Raw genomic sequence first — 23,359 nt, forward strand, 5'->3', positions numbered from 1 at the left:
TTTGATAAGAAGAAGAGAGAAGTATGAAAGAAAGTTTTGAATGGATTTTCATAAAAATCAAACGCCTTTAAATAAGGCAAGTCCGAGCTTGGGTGCAGAGTTTTTTTTTATGTAAAATGTAGTATAATATCACGTTTTATGTATTTGAATTATTGTTATGTCAGTTATCCGCAGAATACTTATTGGTGTGTCCAAAAATTAGTGTAAAACGCAGTATAATACTACGTTTCAGTGTAAAACGTAATATTATAATACGTTTTACACTAAAAAACAAATATTCTATGCAGTCTTGAAGAACTCTTATTATTGGTGGGCCCAATTTTATAGGAAAATGTAGTAAACGTAGTATTATACTGCGTTTCCCTTAAAAAAATAATTTTTTAATAAAATGCAACGCAGTATTATACTGCGTTTAACTTTAACGGCTAACTTTCCATTAATGTATAATGCAGTATAATACTACGTTTTAGTTAGAAATGTAACTTTTTTTTAAAAAAAAATTATGTCCAAAAAGCATCCAAACAAAGAGCCCGGGGGTTAGAAAATGGAAAAACCCTGGTGGCTCCAGAAACGCCATAAACCCCAAATTTGAAGCAGAATCAGAAAATCAAAATTGACACATAAGAAAAAACTAAAAAGCAATAATAACAAAGTACCCATGGATGATGGAGAAGGAGGATTAAGCTTTGACTTCGAGGGCGGACTAGACACAGTGCCAACACACCCAACTGCATCAGTACCAGTAATACAATCCTCAGACCATTACAACACCACTACCACTGCGGGCCCCGCCCCGAGTGCCTCTACTGCCTCAGTACCTACAGTCGGACTAGGGCAAGGCCAATTAGGGGATGGTTCGTTTGTTGGGAATCGTAGAAGCTTCAGGCAGACTGTTTGCCGGCATTGGCTGCGGTCATTGTGTATGAAGGGTGATGCTTGTGGATTCCTCCACCAATATGATAAGTCTCGAATGCCTATTTGCAGATTTTTTCGACTTTACGGCGAGTGTCGTGAGCCGGATTGTGTTTATAAGCACACCAATGAGGATATTAAAGAGTGTAACATGTGAGTTTCTCCCATTGATCTGTCCTCTACTTTTTTTCTTTGCGATGTATTTATAACTGCAATATTTTAACTCATGCTATTTTCTGCGTGTCTCTGTGTGTGTGTGTGTGTGTGTGTTTGGGGAGGGGGGGGGGGGGGGGTAAGATATATATTTGCATACTTACATCACTAGCATGCTAGTAGGGGAAAAAGCTTTTGGATTGGAATCAAACTCATACTTACTTCAATGAGATTTGAATTTGAGACTTGTCTGTTAAGTTTTGGCCTAAGAAATTTGTGAAAATCAGGGTCAATTATCCAATTTCACAGCTTATCTGCCTTTATTGTAAATGATGTTGTAACCTGGCTAGAATGATGGCTCTAAGGTCACTGCTACACTGCATACCCAGTTTGGGGTGCATTGCCGGAAAGCTTAACCAGTACTGTGTTGCATGTTTGGACGTTTCCTTGCTGTTTTATCTTTTTGCTCTATTGTTTTTCTCTTTGTGATCCTCATCTGATAGTAGTTCTGCTGATTTGTTTTCGTTCAGCATTGCTCAATCTATGACTGCATGATCATTAATCAGGGTGTAGGTAATTTGATCTTTATAATAATGATCGTTGAGTTGCTTTCTCTAAAGAAAAGTAACTTAAACGAGGAAAAAATGACCATATTTGTTCTTTTTTCAGTTTTAGCACATAATCACCTGCCTTTTAATGTAATTTCTATAATGACAGGTATAAATTGGGATTTTGCCCGAATGGTCCTGATTGCCGATATAGACATGCAAAGCTGCCTGGACCTCCACCTCCGGTGGAAGAAGTTCTTCAGAAAATCCAGAATTTGACATCCTACAACTATGGTTACTCAAACAGGTTTTTCCAGAACCGCAATGCTAATTATTCAACTCAGGCAGACAAATCTCCTACTCCTCAAGTACAGAATGTAATGAATCAAGCAGTGAAATCTACAGCTGCAGAGCCACCCACTGGGCACCAGCACCAGCCGCATCAACAACAAGTTCAACAGCCTCAACATCACGGCGCCCCAACTCAAACACAAACTCTTCCCAACGGCCAGCAAAATCAGGCGGATAGAACTGCTATACCCCTGCCTCAAGGAACATCTAGGTGTGTTTGGAGTTTCAAGGTCTTTACTTAGGTCGTGTAGTCAGTTCATGTACTTAAATAGGTGACAATAATTTGGAGTCTTCCATGTCAACTGTAATTAGTTTATTCAGAGCCTTGTTAGAATCATAAAGGTTCCACGTATTTTCTGTATTTTCTTTATTAATTCACTTTGTCCTATTCTTCATTCCGCTGCATGCTCAGTTAGCATGCCTGAGGAACTGATACAAACTATTATGAACTCATTTTATGAGAGTTATGCTATAAATAATATATATTGTTGGCTGGTAATCTACATGCCTGAAGCACCCTACTATGTTGGGAAGTTTTACAAACCACCCAGTAGAATGATCCAATGTCCATATCTCTATTTTTTACTGTATACTTATCTGATGTCCTTGCATGGGATTTAGGTACTTTATAGTTAAAAGCTGCAACCCTGAGAATCTTGAATTGTCAGTACAACAAGGAGTTTGGGCAACTCAACGAAGCAATGAAGCTAAACTAAATGAAGCTTTCGATTCTGTGGAAAATGTCATTCTAGTTTTTTCGATCAACCGGACTAGACATTTTCAGGTAGTCTGTTTTTCACCTATCCCATGAAAAGTTTTTAGGTTTTACTTGTTATTTAACAATGCATTGTTTGATTGTAACTTGTGATGGAAGGAATGCGTCTTAGAATTTAGGACTAATTCATAGAATTTAACATGTGTATTGTTTGTTAGGGTCTTGCAAAAATGACATCTAGAATTGGTGGTGCTTCTAAAGGAGGAAACTGGAAGCATGAACACGGAACTGCACATTATGGACGGAATTTTTCAGTAAAATGGTTAAAGGTACTTTTAATTTCCTTACCTGCCCCACCTATATTAGTATTTCTTTCTCTTTTAGTATTCTTGCTTTTCCAATCAGGTGCCTTGCATGGTTGTCAGCGAAATATTTTGTTTAATTTATTAGATTCTGTTCCAGGTAGAGCTGCGGTGACAAGAAAAGATATCCGGTCCCTCTTTCTGATTTATGCAAATGCTAATTGGAAGCTATTTCATGAATGAATGTTCTGTATTTCAAGAGGATTAATGACTCCACTTATATCCCTCAAGGTTTCTGGTTTATCTCATAAGCTGTTCACATGTCAATTGACCTCAACAAAGGTTGTTTGACCACGATTTAGGCTCAATCTCCCCCTCTTTTAAATTCATAGGACTTACGGAGAGTTGATTTGTGTGGTTTAAAATTGTTGTCAGACTAGACAAGTGACTGTTGAACTAGTTAGGGCAGCCGGTGCACTAAGCTCCCGCTACGCGCGGGGAAGGACCAGACCACAAAGGTCTATTGTACTAGTTAGATGAGTCACAAATCAGTGCAACCAATTATTCAACTCCGGATTTTCTGTTAGATGATTTGCTGGTTTGGCTGATTAAAGAAAAAATGTCATTCAGAACCTCTCCCCTATTTAAATTACGCTTGAAATATTTCATGTATTTAAAATATGCATCACCAGTTATGCAATCAACTGGCTCCTTTAGCTTTGCAAGCCATCGGCTAGATGAATTTTGATTTTATTTTCTGTCAGTACTGCAGGATGATCTGATGAGTACATTGGTATCTTGATCAATGATTTGTTTAACTCGCTGTGTAGTTGGAGCCTGGAGTTCTTGCCTCTTACCTTGTTGCAATATAAACTGATAAAACTCTATGCATATAAGTACCATAGGAGAGAAATCCTTTTTCTTTTTGTTACCCCTTCTGTTTCACTCGAGGACTTTTGATCATTTTCCAACTCTAACACTTACCAGTTATCAATCAGTGGCAGAGGCTTTTAAAGTCTCTTCTTTTTCTTCCTCCTTTTCTAAGTGGAATTGCTTGCATACATGAGGCTTAAAGTTCACAGATTAATTCTCTTCTTTTCTTACCCCCTTTTTACATCACAGAATTGCTTGCATACATGAACTAACTCTGAGGTTTAAAGTGCAGCTCTGTGAACTGTCCTTCCAGAAAACTCGCCATTTGAGGAATCCATATAATGAAAACTTACCTGTGAAGGTATATTTAAGCCTTTACTCATTGATTATTTGACATATTTCAACAATTCTAGTTTCCTCTGTGGCTGCTCTGAGCATGGTGATGTCCATAGATTGATTTCTAATGGACATTGGCAGATCAGGGCAGGACTTTGAATGTTGTTATCTGTTATGCTTACTGCTTTAATTTGCAAATTCTTCATTTATAGATGCCACTCTAGACTTCACTTTAAAGACTTGATGGACCTGACAGAACCATTTACTAGTCGAGTTTTCCCTCCAGTCAGAAATCGCACATATTGCTCTTGTCAAGTGACATCCTTAATATTTTTTTCCAGCAAGACTATCCAGCTCCACCAGAACTTCTTTGACTACCAAAAGGTCTTTTTGTTAACGACAAAGACCTTAGTACCTTGAGGTTTGGGTTTCCAGGGTTACAATTTTTTCTTTTGGCTCTTTTCCCCAAAGTTGATGCTCCACAATTTGAAGCCTTGTACTGTTGAGCAGGGAAAAGGCGAATAGTGGAGAAATAGCCGACTTACCATTGTGCTTTGAGTAGAATTATTTGAAGATCCAATTTGTGCGTAGTCAATTGAATTTTGTGGGGTAGCATGAAGTTGAAAGAAATCATAAAATAACATGATTATATAGATAATTGAAAATTAGCACCCAAAGGTGTGAGCCAGTGGTCAATGAAGTTGGTTGAAAACTATGAGGTCTCAGGTTCAAATCCCAGTGGAGACAAAAAGCACTAGGTGATTTCTTCCCATCTATCTAAGTCTTGGTGGATAGAGTTACCTGGTACTTGTTGTTGGTGGGAGGTAGCAAGTATCCGGTGGAATTACTCTTGGTGCGTGCAATCTGGTCCTGATGCTGCAGTTATAAAAAAATTAAAAATGGATAATCAAATATTAATATCTTTGGATAAAATCTTCAAATTGCAATAGAAGCATATTCTGCATGATCATGGAGGCAAGATGCGGTTCAAATACATTCTAGTGCCTATCTGAGGAGTCTCCTTTTCCCTTTCTTTAAAGCAAAAGTTCTGTTGAAAATGGAGGCACTTGCTTAAGTGCCTCGTTTTGCTCCATGAAATTCTTAGCACTAATGTTCCATTACAATTGAGAAGACCTCACAAATCCATAATTCCAGTTGGTGCATTATGTCATGTCTGCTTTGCTCTTTTAGAAGAGGACTCTGGCTGAAATGATCAGGATTGTGATGATCTTTTGTGCTTTTATAATATCTCAGCTAGTTATTAACGGTTGAAGGGGCTTTGGTTGCACAATGATGGTAAATTCTCTGAAGAGGATTTTTATATGCTGTTCAATCTGCATCTGATTGAAGAGGACACCAGAATGTTTGGAGGTCATTTTCTCGTAATATATGTTGATTTTTGTGTTGAGAGATCCATCTCATATCTATGAGCCCGTTTGGATTGGCTTAAAAAAGTGATTTTTCAACAGAAATAACTTTTAAGCCAAAAAGCAATAAGTTGGGTTAACCAGCTCATTGCTTTTGGCTTGTTTTAAGCAGTTTTTAACTTATTTTAAATACTTTTTAACTTTTCCAAACACCGAAAAAAGCTAAAAAGAACTTAAAAGCTGATTTGACCAGCTTAAAAGCCGATCCAAACACCCTCTATGTGGTAAAGCAATAGGGCTTCCTGACAACCGTAGTCAACATTTTGGTGATTGCCCAAGTGCATATCGATTGAAGTAGATTCTTCTAGGTTACCTTGACCAGTCCTTAACAAGATTGGACGGGGGCTTTCTTATCTATGCAGTTCTTTCTTAGGCTGAGGACATCTAGTTGTCTTTTTATACTCTCCCTCATCAATGGTACTTTTCTTTTCTTATTGAAAAAGAAAAAATGAAATATATATCTTAAGTAAGATACTTTACCTTTTAGCCGCAGCCTATTTTAATGCCATGGGTATAGCAACTCAAACTTTCAAATTATATTATAGAAAATAATGACAAATTACACTTCATGTTATGAAGAGCAAGTTTTTATTCCTTTTTGAAGAATAGAAATCAGTCAAATAGCCTCTTCGAATATTAGTTGCATTTCTGTTTGAGCGACTGTGCAAGTATTGCGTCAGATAATTCTCTGCTTATATGTGAACATTCTCTTTTACTGTTGGAATGAAATCATTGGTGATTGTTGCTTATGATTCCAGAGACGTGGACTTTTACTTGTCAAATTCAAAATCTCCTGTGTTTTGTTTGTTAATGTTAAAATTTGTTGCATACTATCATAACTTTCAGTCACCTTTTACTGCCATTGTTGCAGATAAGCAGAGATTGTCAAGAATTAGAGATCTCTGTTGGAGAGCAGTTAGCTTCTTTACTCTGTCTAGAACCAGACAGTGAACTTATGGTATTCCTTTTTCTTCTTTCAAACGTTAACTTAGCTTTCATTCACTAGATGGTAATTTATCCATTTTCTGGAGCTTTCAGGGGTTGTTTCCATGTTTTTGTCTAGGTATGGTACATTCAAGTTCAAATGACTAGTTCAGCTATGATACTAAAAATACTATAGTTGGGATTGAGTAACTTACGTCAATCTCGTATCCTATATTCAGTTATATACATACATTGGCTTCAATTATAGGCTTTTCTGGCTTGTAATGTCTGGTGCAATTGTTGAAAAAAAAGATCCTTACACAGAGAGGTACTTGTTTACTTTTTTTCCTTTTTATGATAGGTTTCTGTACTTATAACCCGCATATAGTGTAGTACTTATTTAGCTTGATTTGATAGTGATTAGGTTCTGCCACTTTGCGGCTTATGTACAATCAAACATGTTGTGATGAAATTACAAAATTTGGCTGCTTATGGTCCATTTGCCTTTGATACGCTCTTGGTAGTCTATGGAGCATCTATTAGTTGGAGTTCTGATAGAGGAATGCACATGGTGGATACACACACACATATGTGTGTGTATATATGTTAATGGGTATATGTACATTCACAGCACATGGTAGCTATTGGAACTTCAAAAATGACTACCTAATGCAGTTGGACTTTCTGTACAGAATTCTGATTAGCAATAAATTATTGCATTTCAGGCAATCTCAATTGCAGCAGAATCCAAGCGAGAGGAGGAAAGAGCAAAGGGAGTAAACCCTGACAATGGGAACGAGAACCCAGATATTGTACCTTTTGAAGACAATGAAGAAGAGGAAGAGGAAGAAAGTGAGGAGGAGGATGAGAGCTTTGGTCAAGCTTTTGGGCCAGCTGCTTTTGGCAGAGGAAGTGGTGGGGGAATTGTATGGCCTCCTATAGTTCCTTTTGGACGTGGAGCCAGACCTTATCCTGGGATGCGGGGCTTCCCTCCAGGTATGATGGGTGATGGATTTTCTTATGGATCAATGACACCTGATGGTTTTCCTATGCCCGATCTTTTCGGAATGGGCGGCCGACCTTTTGGACCATTTGGCCCTCGATTCCCAGGTGATATAATGTTTCACAACCGTCCTCCAGCTGCTGGTGGATTTGGGATGATGATGGGTCCAGGAAGGGCCCCTTTCATGGGTGGAATGGGTCCTGGAGCAACTGGCCCACCCAGAGGTGGTCGACCAATAGGAATGCATCCATCATTTATTCCACCTCCATCACAACCTTCTCAAAATCCTAGGGTCAAAAGGGATCCGAAAGCTCCAGTTAATGAAAGGAACGATAGATTCAGTTCAGGTTTAGATCAAGGTAGGGGTCAAGAGATGGCAGGCTCAGTTGGTGGACCAGATGAAGGAGTACGTTATCCACAAACTGGAAACAGCTTTAGAAATGATGAAAGCGAAAGCGAGGATGAAGCACCTAGAAGGTCCAGACTTGGGGATGGAAAGAAAAAGAAGCTTAGCATGGATGGAGATGCTACAACTGGCACAGAAAAGTAAGTTCTGTTAGAAACCCCGAAGAAGCCATCTTGCCTCTGCAATTGTCTGACAGATCCCAAAACGTGGAAAACACATTATAACTAGTTTTGGAAAGTGAAAACCTAGCAATTAGTGTCTTTTGTATACTACACTACATATGATATTCCATTCCGGAGCTCACTAGTTCTTTGCTTGCTTGTTCAAAGAGCACCCCTGCCTGCAGTATATTGACCCAACTTATGAAAAAGCCAACTTAAGTATATGTCAGTGGTGTACAAGTTATTCGGTCATTATTTCGCAAACATATTTGCTTCTCTAATTGTAAAACTGATTTACAGTTACAGGTTAGGCTAGATACAGCAGAGCTGGGCTTTATTTTTTTGGCAAGGTCCTGCCTGTCTGTTAATGGAGCATTGAAATGTTGATGAGAGGTCCTGTAACATGATTAGAAGTTGATGCATTAAATCACTTTCTAACTATGATCTATTGTGGTTTCTGATCAATGCAAAACCAGATTAGCAAGTTTGTTTCTTTAACTACTTCAGCCCCTTTGGAAGTTATATTTGTTTCCATAGCATCAAGATTGAGGCCCCAAGATCATGTCTCCAGTTTCTTCTTGGTAGTATTTAGAACGTATATATATGTCTTTCTATTAAGTATTTTAGTCTTCCCTTGTGGTAACTTGCTGTAACACTGCAATCTAATGTTGCTATTTGTGCTTCCTAACCATTCGCAAGAGAATTCTCTCTAGAACAGTTACCTTACCAGCCATTAGATAATATTGCAGAAACAGGAAACTTGAGGCTGTGATAGTGTAATTACTATTCATAATAAAATTATGCTCCCACTTTGCTATTGCTGGACTGGATATATGGCAGAATTACTAAGATTTATCAAGCCAAATGAAATTCAAGTTCAGTAAAAATTTGGAGGTAAAGTTAGTGACTTTGTAGTTAACAAAATAATCTAATGACTTTTGTGATAGTTAAGTAAATCGAATAACTTTTGTGTTATAAAAGATAATTTAGTAACTTTAGAATAATAAAATGAAAAATTGAGTGGCGTATGAAATTACAGCTCGTTAGGATGATTGTTACCTATTATATTGTATCGTATTGTTACTTTAAATACAATGTTTATCTTGATTGTTATTTAAATTTTATTGTATCGTATCGTTAAATCCATCGTTACGTTACGACGAAAAATGCCACTTTATGAAATAACCGATTAAGTGTGGTCACGTTGTTATCTTATTTTTTCCTCTCATCTTGGTCTTTCATATTATTAAATAATCCTATTTTACTCTATACCTAACTCTTTAATATAATAATTTTATTGTTCATATTATTGGGGCACGAAGGCAAACAATAGGCAAACATTAATAAAATGATACAGTACAATATATTTGAAATGATACCTAACAAGCATCCAAACAACCACTTACTCTAAAAAGTGTACGTTGGTCATTTCACAAAAAAGGAAAAATACGGTGAAGAGTGGTTGGATAAGAGGCGACAGTGGAGTGGCATAAGGGAGGCTTTTGAGAGTTCTCTCTAAACGTAGCAACTCTTGAAATGCTAATTGGCTCGCACAGCTTCTTGGCGCCAACTCTCTTTCACTGTAACCCCATAGGAGCCTTGTTCAATTTCTCCTCCAAAAGAATCATCTCAATCAATAATGGGTTTCGTTCTATTACTCCAATTAGTCTCTTTGTACCTGCAGGTTTTCTTCTTTTTGTACTTTTGCCGTTACCTGTGTTGCTTTTTCTATTTTCTAATTTTTTGTAGCTCTTCTTTCCCCCCCAACTTTCCTAGCTAGTTTGAAGAGAGATGAAAATAAGGAGGCAGATGATTTTGCTCAACTGAAGGAGAAAGTGGAAAATGTGGGTATTATATGCTGCAATTCTATTATCCCTGGAGAATACACTCGATTAATCTGTCCCAAGGTATACGTGTGACATTTTATTTGGTGTTTTTCTTGATTTGTTGCCTTCCTTTTTCTTTTTCCTTTTCTTCTCTATGAGTATCAAGTGGTAAGAATCCATTAACCATATTTAGCCACACCAACTAGTTGAAAATCCCTACCTTCTAGCCCACACACACAGTAGTAAAGAAAATACTAAGAGCTGAGCCCCCTGGGCTCTGGTCTAGTGGTAAGGGTAGAGGTGCCGGCTCATTATCAAGTGAGTTTCGAACCATGCACCAGAGGCCCTCAGGGCTCATTAAGGTTTATGTTGTGCTATGGAATGTCAGGGAAAAGGTCGAAACATTTTTGTTGGAACACATGGCAACTGATAGAAAAATAAATTAAGTTTTGCCATGGATACTCTCTCTCTCTCTCTATATATATATATAATATAAAGCTAGACATGAACCCCTTTATTGCTTGATGGCAAATCGGGAAGGAGCACAGTGGTCAACTTTTCTGAGTGAAATAGACATGATTTTACTTCAGAAATTTGCTTCTTTATAGTTTGTGTTTCTCGGTATTCAAGGGGAAGTCGACCCATTATCTACTGAGATTCTAACCTTATTCTGATTGATACATGTTCGTCTTTCATCAAACATGTTCGTCTTTCATCAAACCTTTACATTAATGATTTAGATAAAAAGATCCGATTCTATACCTTTGTATTTATTTGTTTCTTCTGAAATAGTGCAAAGGTGGTCGGTCGATGGAAAGGAGTTTATCGTTTCATATATCCGGGAAAAGGTATCATAGTTCCTTTGTTCAGTGATGCCCTCCTTTTACAAGCAACTAACGTTACGTCAAACTTGATTTTGTGGTCATCAAGGAATTTCGCATTATGGAGGTGTTTCAATTTTGAATGTGGATGGGCAGGCCAGGTAGTTTAATTTATGGTTTAATAAATTTGATCACATTAATTTCGGAGAGCTAGAAGTCAAATCACCTCATTGGATGTTAATTCTGGAGACAGGTTTTCGCACACAACAGCACGACATCAGAGGGGGTCGATCAACTTGGCAGAATGGGTTCTCCTCGGATACTTACGGAGGAAAGCTTGAAGTTAGAACCATTAGGTGATATGGTAAGGAAACTTTCTTTTGCTAGCAGCTCATCACTTCTTATTATAGATGAAGTCCATAAGAAAATTCTCAACCATGCATACTCTAAATCTGGTGGTAGCATTTTGTATTCTAAATCTTTAGCACCAGGCAAAAGATTTTCGACAATGCGTTCTCTAAGCTTGATGTAAAGCAAGATCCCCTTTTCATTTATTTTTCTAGAGTAAGTAAATTTATTAACAAAAGAAACACCTTCTAATAGAGACTAAGCTCCTACATAAGCTATAAGGAATCAATTGCATTCCTTGTTTTTGCATTTTTCATTACACCACAAAGCTAATTTTTGCAAACATCTAAGTTTGATACAATGGAAAACGGTCTTCCCTCAAAATGTAGTTTCTTTCCATTCATACTGTTATGCACATTGGCGTGGCACTTCAAATGGTTTTGAGTTGTCTCAGAACTCTTGATTCTCTCAAACAGTTGATTGGAAATGTATATTTCTTATGTTACTATTTGATAAATTCATCATTATTAGGCCTAATTAGAGCAATCAAATCAAATCTGTAATAATTTTAACAAAAAAAAACTGATTTTTTTGTTAAAAAACAAGACACCCTTTTTTGTTTATTACCTATGACTTTTGGGTGTATTGCAGCTGGCTGCATATTTTGCTGAGAGAATGATATCAAAGGATACTCTGAAGAGAAATCATGTCATGCAAATGGCTGGTGATCAGGTCAGGCAATGTTATTGCGTTATGATTCGGTAGAGCTTTTGATTGTTAAAAAGGTGCATCCAAATGCACTGGGCACTCATGAGAACAATGGACAATGTCATTGCATTATTATGTGGTAGAGCTTTTGATTATTAGAAAAATTAATCCTGCACGTTCAATGGGCATTAATGATATCAATGCATATTTTAGATTATTTAGTTGCTTAACATGTATACATGGACAAAACTCAATGTTTTCAAGAATGAAGCTTCTGAAAAACTGCACTGAAATCATTAATGGTTTTCAGTGCAACCTATGTACTGATTTTTATAATATATACAATAGTTACCAATTCAAAAAAAAAACTGCACTGAAATCATTAGCTTTACGATTGCAAGAATCTTCAATTTATCTTTTAGCACATTCACCTGAGTCCAAGGTAAAAACATGTATTTGTAGGGGAAGATTGACATGAGTATATCAAGGCAACAGATTGATCAAGCTTTGACTTAAAATATAGAAGAGCAAGAAGAAATACTATAATTTTCGGGATGTTAATAGTGGCTAAATTATGAGTCAAAGAACAAATTAACAAAAACCATGATAAGGTTCAGTAACATGGAAAACAAGTAGGACTCAAGAAACATGAAGTTCATATGAATGGCTTCCAAGCCAGCATACTTATCAAGCTGAACTTTGACGGAGTTTTGTGACAGTAACTTAGCAGTGTATTGTCTTCTTCAATGGTTTCTTGATGCTAGATAGGTTATTATTTGAGGGATTCATCACTTGTTTCGAAACTGGAAAGTATTATTTTATGGCTACATTGTGGGTGGAGATATGAATTGTGTGCCAATATTTGGGTGATTGCAGATCATCATTGCCTTCACTTATACACAGAACGGTATGCTCATTGGCTGCAAGTATCGGACTCTTGAGAAAAGGTTTTGGCAGGTACATTCGTTCAGTAAGTTATAGTTCTGACTGTCTGCATGGAATACTGGGGAAGCATGTGAAAACATAAGTGCCATTAATGCTTAACTATATGCAATGCATGCTTCCCTTTCTTAAGCTAAATTAGTCTTGGAAAGGTAAAAGGTTTTTCGATGAGCAAACTCTTTAGCTTTGAATCCCTTTTAGTTTAAAAAAAAAGAAGATATTTGAGGCCTTGGACGAAATTAACAGTATAGGATCTTGCAACAAGATGGGGATTGTTTGTCATGCTAATATATATGACACTTAGGATTGTTTCGCAGTAATATTCATCACAATGTCCATAGTTGTTCCCTTACTTTTGGTTTGGGACTCTTTTGAATGAATTTAGTGTATCCTCTGTTCAAACGTTTCCGAACATTACATTTTGTGATGTCAAGTTGAGAGTATTTTCAAGCTTCCAGTTAGATCTGCTGCTTTCACCACCATTCAATTCTCTGAAGGAAAATTGGATACATTCTGGAAAAGAAGCTGTTACTTTTCCTTGTTTTCCTTGTGCTTTATTAATCAACTTCTACTTTCATTATCAGGAGAAGGGTACAGATAAGGCACTTTATGGACTGGATGATGTAAGGGAAGCAGATGAGATCATCATTGTAAGTTTCAAAACTCTTGTTTCTCAGATATGTATTTCTGGCTACTGACTAGATTTATATTTGTATTGCTGACCAAAGGTAGAAGGTGAAATAGATAAGCTTTCGGTGGAAGAAGCTGGATTTCTTAACTGTGTCAGTGTTCCTAATGGTGCACCACAGACCATCACATCCAAGGAACTGCTACCACCGGAAGAGGTTTGTGTTATTACATAAATGTTTGGGCATAATGTGCAGAATCAATGGCATTCATGAAGATATTTCTCGCGTTTCTTACATCATCCTTTGCAAAGAGTTTTGAAATATATGTTTTCTTACTGAAAGCACCAGCTCATATTATACATACCATGTCATATATCCCATTTAAATCTTAATAAATTAAGGGAATGTTCATACATTTGGAATAAATTACATGTTTTTGACCTTAGAAGAACTTTAGAAGTTCGTTATGAATTGTCTCTCGTTCTTTCTTTGTACTTTTTGCCCTTAGGGATTTCTCTGTTATAAAATAAGGAGCAGGTATGAATGAAATAAATATTCAAGAGCAACTTATTAAAGTATCAAATCATCTACCTTGCTGCAATTGATACATCACAGAACTCTCATCATCTTGCTTCTTGAGAAGTACTTTTCCAACAAGAACAGGATTCAGTTAGATACTAATGTTGTACTCTCCGTTGGGAAGTAAAGGGTATGCTAATCATCTTAGAAGCTTTGATTTCATTATGTTTTCTACTTTTCCCCTATTTGATTATCCTTTACTAATTGCTTGAACAAAGGAAGAAGAATACAGTTGCATTTAAGGCTATTGGCTTAGAGTTCTGTTTCTACTACTCTTGAATTGCACAGTTTATGACGTGTTTATCACGCTTAGCTTTTCTGTGGTTTACCACTTACTCTTAAATTATCTGAGATTTAGGATTATACTTTCCAGCTTAATTTTTCTTCTTGCACCTGAAGACAGGATACCAGATTTTCATACCTGTGGAACTGCAAAGATTTCTTGGATAAGGTTGGCATTTTTGATGCTTGCATTGAACTGAGAACACTCAGCAAAATATATGATTCTAATGTCCTTGCTCATTTTCTTTTTCGTTTTACCTTAAATTCTGCTCAGGCGTCCCGGATTGTGCTGGCAACTGATGGTGATTTACCAGGCCAAGCATTGGCTGAAGAACTTGCCCGCCGTCTAGGGAGAGAAAGGTTTTGTTCCCTCTTTCCCATGTGTTTATATTGCAGTCCTTTTCTCTATGTCCCAGAATGTTGTCTACTTTCTTAAATGGAAAATTTCTCCTTGCACTATTTGTCTTTGTTGGGTGAAATGCACAGATGCTTCTACTTGTAACTCTCATTTCTTCAATCCGTTCATCCAGACCAAAGCCTTTATTCTTCATCGACGGGTCAGCAACTATTCAACATTAGTTGACTTCGCTTGATTTTGCAGGTGTTGGCAAGTATGTTGGCCTAAAAAGGATGAATTTAGCAGTTATAAAGATGCAAATGAGGTGAAGCTCTTTTTTCTTTTCTTTTTTTCTTTAGGGTGGTTGTCATCATATTTCTTTCTTTCTCTGTTTTGATGATGCATTTCATCCATGTAAATTATTTAATTATTATTTCCTTATAGATGTACTGCAGGAAATTTAAACAAGGGTCAAGAAGAACAATGCCCTCATTAAGACAACTACATGAAAGATTTGAACATTAAGTGTATAATTATGGTCTGCATGTGGTCGAAACATAGATTTCTAGAGATTATGGGTTGTCACTCATTTAATGTTGTCAATTTGGCCTACATGTTTTTCCATAAGCAAATGAATTTGTTGGAATATCATCCTGGGGACCGAACCAGTATACATCAATAATATGTTGATGCATGGTGTACATTAGCTGCTTAACCAACTACCATTCAGGTTAAACATTGGCCAACTTATCCCCTAACATTACCATATCCATACATGTGACCAAGGAGAGGTTTCTCATAGAGATAAAGCTCAGAAATGAATGGGAAAATAGCATGCTTTAATCAAGAAGTTATCTGGTTAGCCTTTTGAGTATTGGCGCATCAGAGTGAACTTTGATAGGTAAAAGGATTTGAAAGGATATTGGAGGTACTGGTCATGACTACGAACATGCTCGGAGATCTTACTTATCCAGTAGATATTTCGAAATACACAAAATAACTAGGAAAGGAAAAGAGCAGGAAATGCAGTTGACATCCCACTAAAATTACGGGGTCCTTTATTGTTCACTTTGTGGATGGTTGTAAACAATCTCTCTGCCCTTCCACGGTAGGGGCAAGGCTGTGTATATCTTACCCTCCCCAGACCCCACCTGTGGGAACTCACTGGTTTGTTTTTGTTGTTGTTGTTGTGGATGGTCCGCAGTTGTCCTAGTCCAGTGTTTTATTTAGGGATTTCATGTGCACATTGAATATTCAAGCAATGCTTTACTTATTCAATCTGGTTCACATCAGGTAACTATGTTACTGGAATTAGAATATTGGAGAAGTTTACTGAAGTTTAATGGTTAAGAATCATATTTGTTACTGTTATTTTTATGGGTGTTTTCTTCTATGTCCCAGAGAAATTAGGCAAATTTTTTTAGGTTAGACATAGTTAAGGAACATGCTGTCAAATTTCTGTTATGGTTTTGGTAATCCAGTGAAACCAGTGTTGTTTTTCCCCTTTTGCCAAATTCAAGACCTCTGCTATCCATTTGCTAATGCATTACTGCTTCTGTTAGGCAAACTACATTTAAAGCTTTCAATAAATTGTTGTAGGTACTTGTAAATCTGGGAGCAGAAGCTTTGAAAAAAGCGATTGAATGTGCTGTGCCATATGAAATGCAGGATTTAAACTAATCCCCCAAGCTCTCTAGTCTTAAGGTAAGTGTTCCAAATTTGAGACTGCGCTAACAGTTGTAGTCTTTCCATTATTTTTGCTGCTCTTACTTTCTCTACTTCTTTCTACTTTTGTCCTTTTCTTAATCAGGATAACAACCAATCAAAATATTCTGATAGAAAGAAATCTTTTCAACAGTACCTGACTCTCTCTCCACAAGACTATGTGTCTACTGTATATGTAAGTAAGATTACTGAGGATGAAAACTTGAAGCAATTTTGTCAACATTTACATTTCCCTTTTCAAAAGTTTTGTATTCTCCTTTAACTCTTGAATTTGAATATCTCGAAAGTGTTCAAATAGAGGGCAGGTTGGTAGATGTACCCAACACCTCTCCTGTGCGGGCCTAGGTCCAAAACGGACAATATCACTAGTGGGTTGGGCTGTTATAGTAGATGAACGGTTTTTGTTCTCTACTTGGAATGAAGGTTTTTGGGACATCTTTACAAGGTAACTTGTTATATGATGCTTTCCAACGATCGAGGAATGGAATTGACTTGGATACATGTTTAACACTGTTGGGGAGATGGATTTTCTTATAATGTATATTTTTTATATTTTTATTTATTTATTAAAATAATGTTAGTTTATGTCCGTAACTCCTAAAGAAGTAACAACCAAACGTGTAACCAAGCACTTTATTTTGAAATGGAGGTGATATATCTACACAACTGAGTTGTATTATGGAGGTGTTTACAGTAATCTACCCAATATTAAAATTTGCATCAAATAGAGTTCAAAAATTGAAAGTGCGACATCTAATATTGCTTATCAAATGGATTTTTTTTCATGCTTATCAAATGGATTGATTGCAAAAATTCCCAATTCCCAAAATACTTATCTGGAATCCTATTTTGGCATCAACGTATCTCAGAATAAATAGATTTTGAAAGTTTGGTCAAAAAGATAAATTCCCACTTTTGAAAAAAATTATAACGTTAACTGTGATATACTGAAGTACCAGAAGTTGCCTAGTAACCTTAATCATGCTAAAGATCCTTTATCATTTTAAAATAAAGCTTTACCGAAAATCAGAGATAAATCTAATGTTATGATAAAGTTGAACTTTTGTCGGTATTAAAACAGGTTCATATTTTGAGGCCAATCAAAAATATATAAAAAGGGGCAAAAAACAGAAGTGAAATAAGCAATTCATGTCTTTGACTAAAGGCATTTGTTTAAAGCAGGTGCCGACGAGCACCACGTGAATATCTATCAGTTGTTCATCACCGTCAGTGACAAGGGACAACAAAGGAGTGACATAATTAATTAACCAACCTTAAACCCAAACGGAAACAAAACAACAAAACAGAAGGAAGGTATGACCTTAAAAGGCTAAATCTGTGTATAGCCAGAGTGAAGAAAGTTACTTTGATCAAATCGTGAAAGTTTCTATCCCGTTCGAGTAACCATTAAGGCGATAGATAGACGGAATTTGAAGTATGATTTTCAACTCTTCATCGAACTCATAGCTTGTCTTAGTTATTGGATTTATAATTAAATTTTTTATATATAATTAATAATTTTTTACATGATCTATCGGGAACAGTTTCTTGACCTTCGCAAGGTAGGGGTAACGTCTCCATATACTCTAGTCTCCCTAAACCCCATTTTGTAGGATTGCATTGAGTTTTTTATTGTTGTAGTAATAGTTACATTTAATAATTTTTTTAATAAAATATTGGATCTAAGCAAAATCTATTGGGTTCGTTTGACTCAGCAACTAATACTCTAGCTCTGCCCATTACGTCGAATGAACATGGAGTTAAGTCAATTAGTCAACATAACTTGTAGATTGAAAGGGTACTGCCGGGGGAGCAAGTAACAGCTTGAACGTTAACTTAATGTGTCGAGCTTTTAAGTCGGCCATTGTCAGTTGAATTTGCCAACTAATGATTCCCAAATGAAAGTAAACGATAACACCTTGAAAAAATGTACTCCATATTAAGTTATACGATAATAAAATAGACCTTAAGCTAATTAAATTAATGAACCTCGAAGGTAACAATGTACAAGAAACTACATCTAATTAATATTCACATTAATGTTGGACTTCAGCCCTCTATACCTTAGGTTGAAAAGCTATAACGAAATAATGAAGTATTAAAGTTTATAACTTACTATGGTGACTGTTTGACCAAAAGATGTCAAAATCTTTTTGATTAAAACAACTAATGAAGATGATGAGGTCAATCTTAGTCAAGCACAATAAAATCTGGATCAAATGGTGGAAAGAGTAAGCAAGATGAACGATGTAATAAGTATGTTCAAATCGAATAAATGCTCATAAATGTGAAGACTTAAATGCACAAGAGAATCTTAACAGGCACAATTGGTGTAGGAGGGAACAAGTATGAGATGATTGGGGAATCTTAGGATCTTTCTCAGATGAACAAGACTACTTTTGCATTCACTCTCAGATGATTCTTTTACAAAGTGTTCTTGTCTTTTTTCTCCCGCCCCCCTCTTCTTTACTCACCCTTCCTATTTATAAGGGACAATCTCCCAAAAAACCCTAAAAAGTACAACATAGAGAATATTCAAAAAGCATATTCTTATTGTCTCCCACTAAATTTACACTGTCATGGATGTTATGCATCGACTGACCGCCCTTAGTCGTTACCTTTCACCACGACGACCATCAGACGAGTTATCATGATAGCATCGTTCCTCGTCCTACATGGTAATGGTCGTGGTTGCCAAATTTGGACCCATGTAGTTAGTCCCTCCGCTTGTTGAGGTCGCGACCCTGTGTGCCCTTGATAAGCGGACGTCGCCCATACCCGCAGAGAAATTTGGCGGTTAGATCGTAATGGTTTGATCAATAACGAAAGAACGATGCGTTCCACAACATCCCAAATAGTGTAGCCTATCGGGAAATGACGTCACTCCCACGTGCGTCATCATTATGCGTCTTCCCGAGACAGAGGCTGATTGGCTTGTCGCTTTGGTTTTGGTGCCACTAGCAGCCTTTCGCTTCGATTCTGGCGCCATCCAACCTTATAAATAGATGAAGGTTTGGCTCTTTCAAGAACTTTTGGTCATTTCCTCTCTAGTGTATGTATTATCTTCTTTGGCCATCTCTTCTTGTATCTTCAGCTCTACTTTCGTGATTTTTCTTCTCACCTTCTTCCGTTCATCGTTCTTTGTTATGCGTTTTATCAATATACCCTCTGCCATCGAAATGCCTAGACCACGTCATTCCCACGAAAAGATTTCCGACGCCACCCCGCTTTCCATAGCGCCTCCCCTTGGTGGTGAGGATATAACAGTAAAGGAAGGGGACAACTTTCCCACCACGGAGGAGATACTACCGAGAAACCTCATGTCTCGGAACGACTTTCCTAAAGAGCCTGTTCCTTCTCCTACTCCGGCGAATTCTGAGACTGAGCAGGCTCACATAGATGACATTCGATCTACGTATAACATTGCCTCCCATGTTGAGATGGTTCCGGCTGGGAGTGACTTCGTAGATTTCCACAGACCGGGTTATTGTGCCTTTTACATGTACCCCTTTGTGATCGGCCACTCCCTCCCTTTTCTTCCGTTAGCGGAGGAAATCTGTCGGTTTTGTGAGGTCTGTCCGGCGCAACTTTCTCCGTACACGTACAAGATATTTTTGGTATTGATGAAGTACGCGGAGTTGGCGGGGTGTGAAGTTGGCCTTCATCACTTCTACATTTGTTTTCCCTTAGTTTTCATAGGGGAACTATGATACATTTGAGGCAGCGTGGGACCAGGGGGCTGGTGGTCAGAACGGACGACCGGGCAAGCTGCAGATTTTGGCATAAATACTTTTTTGTTAGAACCAAACATCTGGTGTCGGACCCCACTGGATTCCCAAAACGGTGGAATCATAACCGTAGGTGTTGGTACTTGTAGTTTACTTTTGTTCTTTCCAACTTTGTACTTATTTGTAACTTTCCCATGCACCTGTGAGGCATATACCTCATCCCATCACCAGTATCGAGGACTGGGTAGCCCGCTTATTACCTCACACAGTGGAAACTCGAGATTGGTCCGCTTTCATGAAAATGCTTTGGGCCGAAGGTTCCATCTGGTAAATGTTTTTCATTGTTTTGACCTTTTGCTGTTTGCCACCGTTTATTGATACGACTCCCTGTGATGACAGGTCGTAGGGATTCTAGGAAGAAGGCCCCATTCTCTGCATTTTGCCAGGCCGTCGCATCAGTGGGGATGCAATTTATCTTGGCTGAGTCTGTCCGAGGGGGCCGTGCTCAGTCCGTACAGGCTAGAGACTCCTTTCGTGATATGATTGTTCGGGATGAGATCTCCTCCCGACTAGTCTATCACCTTATGGACGATCCCTCTATTGGGGATGAATCTCCATCGAGAAAAAGGAGGAGGGTAGAACTTGGGAAAAAAGTTGCCACTGATGTTGGAAAGAGCAGAACTGGTGCGTCTGAGAAGACACCGATACCTGTTTTTATGGCAGATGCCATTTTGGCAGGAAGGTGTCCTCGGACCGAAGGAATATATCAAGGAGGGGGATCTGAGTTCTCTGTCGAGGGTGGAGCATCATCTGCCGTTGGAGAAGGCATACATGCCGAGGGCGATGGTTCGGGTTCGGATGTCGACCCAGAAGATGTACGAGAGTTCTTGGACCATCATACTCGTGTAGAAGTAAGGACGGAGGGTTCTGACCGACATATTGTCGTTCCTGGATACTACGACTTGTTGTCAAATAGTGAGCAGGCGGCGTTGGTGTTTGCCCCCTTATGCGCTGCTTCTAAAAGGGCGACACTTAAGGCGATGAGCGACGCGGAGTTGTCACGGAGTGTTTCCGGCATGGCTCTACGGGTAAATGCTTTGTTTTTTTCTTTTTGTTTTTGGTTCTGTTTTGTATCCTTAGCCCATTCTTTGTTTTGACTTTGCTTTTTATACTAGACCCTCATCATGGAGATCGAGCGTGAACACAAAGATAGGTGGAGGACGGCCATTTATGGGAAGATGACCGCCAAATATCAAGAATACCGCTCCAAGCATCGTACGTTGGTCGATCTCTTTACTTAGGATAGTGACTTTCAGCTATTCCGTGACGGGCTTAAACAAAAGGAGAATTAATTGGCGCAGCAGGTCGAAGAGCTGAGGGAGAGAGATGAGGAACTGATGAAGTCCATTGCCCGTTGTAGTGAACTTGGGGCGACTCTTCAGGCCAAGAAAGATGAGCTCGAGCTGAATAAGGGGGTGGTGGCCGATGATAGCAACTAGGTTGGGAATCCAAACTATAGTAAGAATTTGAGAAGTAAATCCGGAAGCAATAACAACAAGGAATTGAACAACTAGAATTAAAGAGACGAAAATAAAGGATATGGGAAAATTCAAGGAAAGAATTTCCAAGAACTTCCAAGAACGCAAGTTCTATAGCCTTGACAAGATCAAAGTAACAACGTCTTGATTTATGGAAGAAATCAAACGCCTTTACTTAAAAGCAAATCAAAACAATAGATTCGGATCTTGACCGCTTTACGAATAACTTGAGACAACAATTAATAACTAGTATTAATCGCCTTCTAAGAATACCACAAAGGAATCAAAGATATCACAAAAGAGAAGTAATCTTACTACCTTGAACTATGAACTAGTAAAGGTTGAAAGATAAATCTCAAAGCACAAGTAACAAAGGTTCAAAAGAACTCTCAAAGTATGATATACATAATCAATAACGTCGTCCCTTATGAATGAGAAGAGCTCCCTATTTATAGGAGTACTAAGGCATAAAAGTCCTTAAAATTAGGTAGGGTGATTGCTAAGGCATACAAAGTCATTACAATTAGGTAGGGTGGTTGCTAAAGAGTAAGAAAAGTCATTAAAATTAGGTAAGGGAGGCCAAGACCCTTTGGGGCAGATTTGGGCCTTAAAAAAACTAGTTTGGGCCATTGGTTTGGACTCCAATTGGGCTCCTTTTGTAACCCCTCCTTTTGGACCTCTTTTAAGCTCATTTTGAGCCCATTTGGTGGACTTCAAGGGCTGATTTGGTGACCCAATCTTCTTTCTCTTGGACTTCAATTTGGACCACCATATAATTGTAAAACTTGGACAATTCATCTCCTTTGGTCTTGAGCTCTTCCTCTACAATTAAAAACTTCTTTATTTGCCACTGAAGTCTAGCAACCTTAGTTTGCAGCTCTTTAGCTTGAGATCTTGTATATGACCTTGGAGCTTCCAAAACTCTATCCTTGTCCTTGATGCTATCACCTTGTTTTGTAATTCTTTAGCTTGACATCTTGTTAAAGGCCATCTTTGAGATTCTAAAGGTTTAGCCTTGTCCTTGAATAGAGTTGAGCTTCCTAGGATGCTATCAGCCGAGAATGCCGACCTCTAGGCAAAGGTGGCCAACTTAGTTACTGAGCTTGACGGGAAGGTGGCGGAGGTCGTCGGCCTTAAAGGCGAGCTGAGTGTGAATGCTGGTGGATTGGCTTGTGCTGAAAGGGATAGGGCAACTGCCATCTCTAAGGTAACTGCTCTAGAAGATGCCATTCGTGTTTGCAGATCAGAACATGACAAGGAAGTGGAGGCATCTGCACTTAAGGTGGCGAGATTTGAGGAGCGTATCCGAGATCTGGAGGCGGAATTGTCCACATTAAATGAACAAGTTGCTGCTTTGAAGGCAGATGACGTACAATGACAGTCGCAACCTTCTATATCTCATGCTTCGACCGACCCTGTTATGCCTCGAGATTTATATGAGCTACGGGTTCATGCCGAAGCCAAGCTTCATGTATATAAGTCTCTTCACGCTAATTGGGAAAATATCTGAGGCGGAACTCCGAGAGGTACGTATTAAAGCACGTGCCACTCGAGAGGCGTGTGGTTACGACCCCGACATGCATGGTGGAGACGATGTCGATTTTGACGATGCGGACAAGCTCGCCTTCAATTCTTGGTACAATGAGGAGTATGCCATGAGGGGTGATGTGGCATAGGACTTGGTTGTATTTATTTTGCTTTGCCATTTTTGTGGGGGCGTTCTTGAGCCCTTTGTAAAAAACTTTGGTAATATAACAGCTGTAATGGAGCAGTTACTTTTTATTG

General features: G+C 38.2%; 2 protein-coding genes across 5 annotated transcripts; both read left to right on the top strand.

Annotated features, from left to right (window-relative positions):
- The first annotated feature begins 536 nt into the window (after positions 1–536).
- Positions 537–8,609, top strand: LOC104219495 (30-kDa cleavage and polyadenylation specificity factor 30-like). Of its 2 annotated transcripts, XM_009770186.2 has the most exons (7): positions 537–1,065; positions 1,783–2,175; positions 2,586–2,748; positions 2,898–3,008; positions 4,147–4,215; positions 6,489–6,575; positions 7,267–8,609. In XM_009770186.2, exons 1-7 carry the CDS (start codon positions 659–661, stop codon positions 8,092–8,094), a joined length of 2,058 nt encoding a protein of 685 aa, XP_009768488.1. In that variant the 5' UTR covers positions 537–658; the 3' UTR covers positions 8,095–8,609. The 2 variants fall into 2 exon arrangements, with proteins under 2 accessions (XP_009768488.1, XP_009768489.1); XM_009770187.2 differs by lacking the exon at positions 4,147–4,215.
- A 945-nt stretch (positions 8,610–9,554) lies between these two features.
- On the top strand, positions 9,555–16,902 carry LOC104219496 (primase homolog protein). 3 transcript variants are annotated; one of them, XM_009770189.2, is made up of 14 exons: positions 9,556–9,795; positions 9,861–10,018; positions 10,730–10,785; positions 10,868–10,919; positions 11,012–11,122; positions 11,758–11,838; positions 12,691–12,771; positions 13,341–13,406; positions 13,485–13,601; positions 14,368–14,415; positions 14,521–14,606; positions 14,848–14,908; positions 16,183–16,287; positions 16,394–16,902. In XM_009770189.2, exons 1-13 carry the CDS (start codon positions 9,648–9,650, stop codon positions 16,261–16,263), a joined length of 1,146 nt encoding a protein of 381 aa, XP_009768491.1. In that variant the 5' UTR covers positions 9,556–9,647; the 3' UTR covers positions 16,264–16,287; positions 16,394–16,902. The 3 variants fall into 3 exon arrangements, 2 of the variants coding, with proteins under 2 accessions (XP_009768491.1, XP_009768494.1); XM_009770192.2 differs by having other exon boundaries at positions 9,557–9,795; positions 9,888–10,018; XR_011405299.1 differs by lacking the exons at positions 16,183–16,287; positions 16,394–16,902 and having other exon boundaries at positions 9,555–9,795; positions 14,364–14,415; positions 14,848–14,884.
- The last annotated feature ends 6,457 nt before the right edge of the window (positions 16,903–23,359 follow it).

Source organism: Nicotiana sylvestris, chromosome 2, assembly GCF_000393655.2.
Source record: "Nicotiana sylvestris chromosome 2, ASM39365v2, whole genome shotgun sequence".
In the NCBI taxonomy this organism is placed as follows: domain Eukaryota; kingdom Viridiplantae; phylum Streptophyta; class Magnoliopsida; order Solanales; family Solanaceae; genus Nicotiana; species Nicotiana sylvestris.

Bases quoted from the DNA above. Each gene is read 5' to 3' on its own strand.
- LOC104219495 (XM_009770186.2), top strand. From the start codon at position 659: ATGGATGATGGAGAAGGAGGATTAAGCTTTGACTTCGAGGGCGGACTA. The intron at 1,066-1,782 runs GTGAGTTTCTCC...CTATAATGACAG, and splicing joins GATATTAAAGAGTGTAACAT to GTATAAATTGGGATTTTGCC. The intron at 2,176-2,585 runs GTGTGTTTGGAG...CATGGGATTTAG, and splicing joins CTGCCTCAAGGAACATCTAG to GTACTTTATAGTTAAAAGCT.
- LOC104219496 (XM_009770189.2), top strand. From the start codon at position 9,648: ATGCTAATTGGCTCGCACAGCTTCTTGGCGCCAACTCTCTTTCACTGT. The intron at 11,839-12,690 runs GTCAGGCAATGT...GGGTGATTGCAG, and splicing joins TGCAAATGGCTGGTGATCAG to ATCATCATTGCCTTCACTTA. The intron at 14,909-16,182 runs GTGAAGCTCTTT...AAATTGTTGTAG, and splicing joins GTTATAAAGATGCAAATGAG to GTACTTGTAAATCTGGGAGC.